At 62.5% G+C, this 7,305-nt stretch overlaps 1 protein-coding gene across 1 annotated transcript in view; it reads left to right on the top strand.

Moving 5' to 3' along the window:
• TMEM132E (transmembrane protein 132E) overlaps positions 1-7,305 on the top strand; it is a 222,155-nt gene that overhangs the window by 179,861 nt on the left and 34,989 nt on the right. Inside the window, exons 2-3 of the mRNA XM_034752778.1 lie at positions 3,536-4,442; positions 5,746-5,886. Coding sequence (XP_034608669.1) covers positions 3,536-4,442; positions 5,746-5,886 — 1,048 coding nt within the window. The remainder of the gene's footprint in view (positions 1-3,535; positions 4,443-5,745; positions 5,887-7,305) is intronic.

The following is a 7,305-nucleotide window of genomic DNA, read 5'->3' as shown; positions in this document are numbered from 1 at the left end:
TAGCTCTGTGCCGTGGCACCGCAGGGCTCTGGGGTTCGTTAGCTCTGTGCCGTGGCACCGCAGGGCTCTGGGGTTTGTTATCTCTGTGCCGTGGCACCGCAGAGCTCTGGGGTTCGTTATCTCTGTGCCGTGGCACCGCAGGGCTCTGGGGTTCATTAGCTCAGTGCCGTGGCACCGCAGGGCTCTGGGGTTCATTAGCTCAGTGCCGTGGCACCGTAGGGCTCTGGGGGTTCGTTAGCTCGGCGCCGTGGCACCGCAGGGCTCTGGGGGTTTGTTAGCTCTGTGCCGTGGCACCGCAGGGCTCTGGGGTTCGTTAGCTCTGTGCTATGGCACCGCAGGGTGCTGCGGTTCGTTAGCTCTGTGCTGTGGCATCACAGGGCTCTGGGGTTCGTTAGCTCGGTGCCATGGCACCGCAGTGCTCTGGGGTTCGTTAGCTCTGTGCTGTGGCATCACAGGGCTCTGGGGTTCATTAGCTCTGTGCCGTGGCACCGCAGGGCTCTGGGGTTTGTTAGCTCTGTGCCGTGGCACCGCAGGGCTCTGGGGTTCGTTAGCTCAGTGCCGTGGCACCGCAGGGCTCTGGGGTTCGTTAGCTCTGTGCCGTGGCACCGCAGGGCTCTGGGGTTCGTTAGCTCTGTGCCGTGGCACCGCAGGGCTCTGGGGTTCGTTAGCTCTGTGCCGTGGCACCGCAGGGCTCTGGGGTTCGTTAGCTCTATGCCGTGGCACCGCAGGGCTCTGGGGTTCGTTAGCTCTGTGCCCTGGCACCGCAAGGCTCTGGGGTTCGTTAGCTCGGTGCCATGGCACCGCAGGGCTCTGGGGTTCGTTAGCTCTGTGCTGTGGCACCGCAGGGCTCTGGGGTTCGTTAGCTCTGTGCCGTGGCACCGCAGGGCTCTGGGGGTTCGTTAGCTCAGTGCCGCGGCACTGCAGGGGTCCATGTGTATTTAGGTCACTCTGCGACACTGCAAGGTTAGACCCCCCTGCTCTGCCAATGCCCCTCAGTCCTGACCCGCAGTCCTGACCGCCCCCTCCAGGGCACTGCTCGGAGCCGGGACCTGGGCCCAGGAGCTGTGTTCCCAGGTGCTGGCACGGTGAGCTCGCCCCAGGGCGGTGGGGCTGGACTGCTTCCTGGACACTCTGATCTCCCTGCCGCTAAAACAATAGCAGCCTCCCCGGCCCCCGGTGGAGCTGAGCCTGCTGGACTCCCCTCCCCCCCCCCCCATTCCCTGATTGTGGAATTAGCTCCCCAGTCTGAGCTTTCACTTGAAAAACCACAACAGGCCGCACCTCCGCCAGTGTGACCCAGCCCCACCCATCCCAGCTGATTTCAGTGGCGCTACCTTGAGCTGTACTCCCTGACAAACCTGGCCTTCTGCGCCTCCCCTTCGCGGTTGGGCAAGCCTGAAAGCATGTCCTGGCATGGCAATGTCTGCCTGAGTCTGCAGGCAGCCTACTCCAGCAGCTCGGCAGGCGGGTCGGGAATTCGCGGCACTCGGAAGACGTAGCTCCAAGGTTCCCAGGGCTTCTACACCCCCAGCCCAGTCAAGGCGTCCACGGTCCCAGCTCCCTGTCAGCCGGCAGGATGCTGGGGAGCCTGGAAGCCGAGGACTCCTGCCGTCCTCTGCTCCATTCCCTTTTGCGGAGAATTTTGAAGTTTTTCGGTTTCATTCCAAATCGGAAGGAAACCAGATTTTGCAATGTCAAAATCCTCCTGCTAAACAGAACTGCCTTTCTCCGCCCAGCTGCAGTTCGGACCACTCCTTTCTTCTCGATGGGGCGTTACCTCTGAAACCTACCGATGTCTATTTAAAGGGCCACATTGATCTCTGTTGCAAGGGTTGCCCAGTTTGGCAGTTCCTGCACTTCTGCAACAAATCCGAACGGCCTCAGCCCACTTCCTCTGGTGCTCAACCCCCACACTGCCCCCTCCCCGCTGTCCAACCCCCAGCCGCCTTCTGACAACTCCCACGCTGCGGCTCGGAGCTGCCAGCGCCACCCTCTGACCCATCACAGTGGGAAAGGGAAGATCAGTGCAAAGCATATTGCCTCGCAGATCAAAGGGACACTCCCAGGGGCTGCTGCTTATTTACATAGTTGCTTCATTAAAAACTCCTAATTTTAGCAAAGCTTCCCCAGAATCCCCAGTCTGCCAGAGGCAGCAGGATCCGGGGGTCTGCTGCAGAATTTAGATCTCGCTCCCCACAGAATTGATGGGGCCTTCTTGTTCTCTGGCTTGCAGCAGCACTTAGCAGCCCCAGCCGTGGACCGCAACTCCATTGTGCAGGGTGCTGTACGTTATTTATTAGGTGGATTACGGTAGCACCTAGCAGCCCGAGACAGGGGCCAGAACCCCGTTGTGTAGGGCGCTGTACGTTATTTATATAGGTGGATTACGGTAGCACCTAGCAGCCCGAGACAGGGGCCAGAACCCCGTTGTGTAGGGCGCTGTACGTTATTTATTAGGTGGATTACGGTAGCACCTAGCAGCCCGAGTCAGGGCCCAGGACCTCGTTGTGCAGGGTGCTGTAGAAACCCAGTCAATTTCCAATCTGATTCCCCACTCTATTCAAATTCCTTGCTGCATTTTCAGTCTGCATCTCTGGGGGGGAGGGGGCGGCTTTGTTTGGCAAAATCTGGGGGCTCTGAACCAACCCAGGTGGAGATCGGCATCTCCCCGAATGGGCCCCAGTCTCTCCTTGCGTTTTCCCTAATGCGGTTTTGCCATGGCTTATCTCCCGGTCGGTGTGTCCCCGTGGTGTGTTTCCTCCCAGAGCCCGCGGTGAGACCTGGGGCGCAGAGCTCTGGCGGCAAATGGCGGAGCTGGGGAATCCATGTGGGAGTTTCTTCACCTCCCAATAAAAATGGTTGTGAATACACACGCTCACGTCCCACCTTTTCCCCCCCAGCAAACTGCCCCGTGCTGCCGACGGTCTGAGGGACCGGGCCGTTTGCCAGGGGCCAGCTGGCGTGATCAATCTCATGGCCAGTGGCTTATAGGCGCCGACAAGCTGCGGAGGGTCTCCCGGGAGGGGCCCCGCGTCGCAGGGGTTTGCTCAGACTTTCAGTACTTCAGGGGTTCCTGGAGCTGGGACTCCAGGGGATTGTGCAGGCACCGCACGGAGGGGATCCCATTCACAGCTTTGCCTCCGTGCCCTAGCCGCCATTTTGGATGCTAGTGCTGCAGGTGCCCCACACCAGCGCTCCCTTCGGACTGCAGGGGGTGTATGAACCCAGCACAGAATCCAGCGGAGACGGCACAGTGTCCGTCTGTGCCTCGGTTTGCCCATCTGTACAATGGGGAGAATGATACAGCCCTCCTTTGTAAAGCGGTTGCGATTGGTGGATGAAAGGCGCGGTCACAGTGCTGCTGACAGCGTGGGTGTGTGTGCGGGAGACGCGGGGGTCCGTGGCAGGTGCAGGGCAGTGGCGGGTGAGGGGTGGCGGGGGCAGCTGGGCCCGTTGCCTGCCGGGGGTGGCAATGCACGGGCGTGCAGCACTCTGTCCTGTCCCTAACCCACCCTGTTCTCTGTCCCGTTTCCAGCCCAGGGCAAGGGGCTGGCGCCCAGCTCGGAGCCCCCGGAGCCCTGGCCCCCCGCGGCGGCCGTGACCCTGCCTGTGAGCTACCGCCTCTCCAACACCCGCCTGGCCTTCTTCCTGAAGGAGACGGGGGCGGGGCCGGGGGGGAACGCCAGCGCCCCCCTGCAGCGCTCCGAGCCCTTTGTCGTCTTCCAGACCAAGGAGCTGCCCGTCCTCAACGTCTCGCTGGGGCCCTTCAGCACCGGGCTGGTCCTGCCCAAGGAGCAGCTCCAGCCCTCCAGCACCCTGGAGATCCCCGACCGCCTCACCGTCAACTGGAAGGTGCGAGCCTTCATCATCCAGCCGCGGGTGCTGGCCAGCCAGCCCGTGGTCCAGGTGCTCTTCTACGTGGCGGGCCGGGACTGGGACGACTTCGACGTGACCGACCGGCTGCCCTGCGTCCGGCTGCACGCCTTCCGCGAGGCCCGGGAGGTCAAGAGCTCCTGCCGCCTGCGGGGCAGCCTGGCCACCTGCCTGGTGCAGGCCGAGCTGCCCCACGCCTGGTTCGGCCCCTCGGCCGTGCCCCTGGGCAGGAGGAAGGTGCCGGAGGCCCTGGACCTGAGCGGCGAGAGCCAGCAGGCCGAGCTGTACTACACGCTGCATGCACCCGACGGGGCCGGGGAGTGCCCCGGAGAGACGGCGCCGCGCCGGGGGGGCGGCGCTGCCCGGACCGAGGGCCCCACGCAGCACCCCTTGCTGCGCGTTGGCAGCATCAGCCTCTTCCAGCCCCCGCCCGCCCAGCTGATGCAGGAGCACAGTCTGGACGGCAACATCTTCATCCGCCTGCCGGACAAGCCCCTCAAGCCGGGCGAGGTGCTCAACGTCCTCCTCTACCTAATGGCCAACTCCACCGTGGAGCACTTCACGCTCAGGTACGTCCGCATGGCCGGGGCCGAGCACGCTAACCACGCCGAGCGCCGAGCCGACGCTCCAGCCTGCTGCTAGGAGGCGCTTGCCCTGAGCTGCCGCGTCGCTGCGCGCCGGGATACGGCCCACCCCAGAGCGGGCTGCATTTCAGCAGCGATCTCCCCCAGGGTTGGAAAGGCGCTTGAGGTGCCTAAGTCCCATCGGTTTCATTGGGAGCTAGTTGGCTGGGTGCTTTCGAAAATCCGACGGGGAGCCTGTCTCCCGGGGGCGGGGGCAGCGGCGGGTGGGGAAGGGCGTGTGTTGCGCTGTGTGTGATGTTTAATCCCCGGGGGTGATTCTTTAGGTCCTTCTGGTGGGCGCAGGTGGGGAAGTGTCATGCGTTGTTTTGTGTAGCAGGTCCCCGATGCAGATGTCCCCGGGGAGCTAGCCGGACCCCTCAGACCGCTGCTCTGTCCCAGATTCCCCGTGTGCCCTTGGTCACCTCACTTAGCGTACGATTGCCCTGGAGCAGCTAGCTTGGGTCCTGAAGCAGCAGCAGAACCCAGAGCCCTGGTAGCATGTGGTGCCGCGTCCTCACAGCTGCGTGCTGCTGACACCGCTGCTGCGCACGTCACCCACCCCCAGGGAGCCAGGCTAGGACCCTGGGCCCGTTGCTTCCCACACACAGAATTAAAGGAGACTTTTCCTAGCTGGTAGCAGCAGTAAGTCTGTTATCCGTTGTGTGGGCCAGTCACTCCCTTTCACACACACACTGTCAGGACACACCCTTCCCAGGCCTGTCGGCAGCATCCTTCACCCCTACACCACCGCAGTGCCCTGAACTCCTGCTCCGGATCGCGCCCTAGCCTGCCTCGGCTACTGGGCACCACACGCACACACAAAGCCGGGCCGGCGCCGACGTTCTCTAGCTCATGGGCGGGATGCAGGAATCACTGGGTGAGGTTCTCTGGCCGGGGTGATGCAACGGGTCAGACTAGCTGATCAGTCACTGCCAGGCTGGGCTGGATTTGACCCCTGAATAACACCTCTCTCTCACCTTAACCTCGAAACGCCGTATCACCCCGTCTGCCGGTGGGGAAACGGAGGCAGAGAACGCCTCTTTCCTGAGTTCCAGTCTAGTGCCCTACCTCTAACCCTAATGGCTACTAGCCGCCCCCATCTGAATACTGCCCGGCAGCCGCAACATTGTCCGCCGCGCTCCCTGGGGGAGGAAAAGTGCAGTGGGACCTGACAGTCCTTCCCCCGGTATCTTTCCCGCCGTGTGTGGCCATGCGGACGTGAGCCTTGCTCTCCTCTCTGGCTCTGCAGGGTGAAGGCCAAGAAGGGCGTCAACCTCGTCAACACCAAATCCAGGAACCTCCAGTGGCTGGTGAACTCTGAGCTGCTGACGGGCGGGAAGCACTCCACAGCCACTGTCGATGTGGCCAAGGCAGACGGCGCGCTGCCCAGGTAAGCGCCTTGCCACATCCCCTTCTCTTTCTCAAAGTCAGGGTCTGACCGAGCCACGGCGTCGGGAGGGAATTTCCCCCCGCTCGGATTGGCATGGACGGGTTCTTTGCCTTCCTCCGCAGTTTGGGGAACGGGTTGTCTGCTGGGATCCTCTGGACACGTCTCACCTGCCGCGGCATTGGTGCACCTCGCTCCCTCGTGCGCGTTCTCTGCCTGCGGCACGCCAGGGCTGTCTCCAGGGGGCTGCAGTTGGGCTCCACGCAGGTTTGCAGGAGATCTGGTGGCCCCTTCCGAGCTTAGTCTCCATGACTCACTCGCCGGGGGGCTCCTGTGCTACCCCCTAATGGCAGCGGCGCCTGTCTGAGGGGCGGGACCATGGTGGTCTGTATCCTCCCGCTGCGACACGGCCCTTGGCGCTGCCTGGCTGGGCCCATTCTGTGGCCGGGAGCATTGCAGGGGCAGGGGCAGCATTTGTGGCTCGTTGCAGGGGAGGGGAAGGGGGGGTCTCATGTTGCCCTGCGGCAGCCCCCAAAGTGGTTGGCTTTGAAGAAAGACCCCGTCCCCCTCTCCTAGGCCAAGGGCTCTGGAGGGGCGCTGCATTAATTTAGATAGACTCAATGGGCCACAGATGTTCCCGGAACCCAGACACTGTCCAGCGTTACATCAGGACTGGGCTGTGGCGTCCCGAGAGCTCGGCCTGCCTTGACCCGTGGCAAACACACCATGAAACAGATCTTCTTAAAGATCCAGAAAGGCAGGAAACCCAGCGAAAGCCTTGGCCCTGGGAAGCGTTCGGTCAGGCTTGTCACTGTGACCTTGTCCCTTGACCCCTTCCCCTTTAGCGGGAGAGAGCGTCAGAAGGGAAAAGCCCCTCGTCTGACCATCTGGTAGATGGTATCGAAGCTGGTGATCCTTGTCCTTGGGGGGAAAGGGAAGACGGGAGTTGAGCGGGGCTGGAGCTGCTGATACAGCCCGATCCCGTTTCATCCCGGGATGGGGGCTGGGAGCTGGTGTTGTCTGGGTCCCCCTCTCTGGCCCATGCTGGCCGGGCCATGCCTCAGGATTAGGGCAAAGAGGGTCCGGGGTCCCAGGACGCGGTAGGGCTGGCAGCCATGATGGCTGAGACACAGGGTTGGCAGCTCTCTCTAGTAGCCTCTGTCTGTTCTTCTCCCTGTTCCTGGTTCCCCCACGTCTCTTTCCTGTGGGGCCCAAGGAGGGAGTGGTGGACACAATAACCCAGCCCCTTGTTGCTTTGTCCCCCAGTTAGGCCTAATGTCCGACACACTAGATTTGGTTCATGAATTTCCGCTTCCACATCCCCTGCTTGTCATCAGCGTAAGTTCAACGCTCCGTGGACCACAATGCGGCCTTCACCCAGCGCGCAGTCAACTTGTGGAACTCCTTGCCGGAGGAGGTGGT

Source organism: Trachemys scripta, chromosome 18, assembly GCF_013100865.1.
Source record: "Trachemys scripta elegans isolate TJP31775 chromosome 18, CAS_Tse_1.0, whole genome shotgun sequence".
Taxonomy (NCBI): Eukaryota; Metazoa; Chordata; order Testudines; family Emydidae; genus Trachemys; species Trachemys scripta.
Note: the sequence above shows the minus strand (reverse complement) of the source record. Positions and strands in the feature narration are given on the sequence as shown.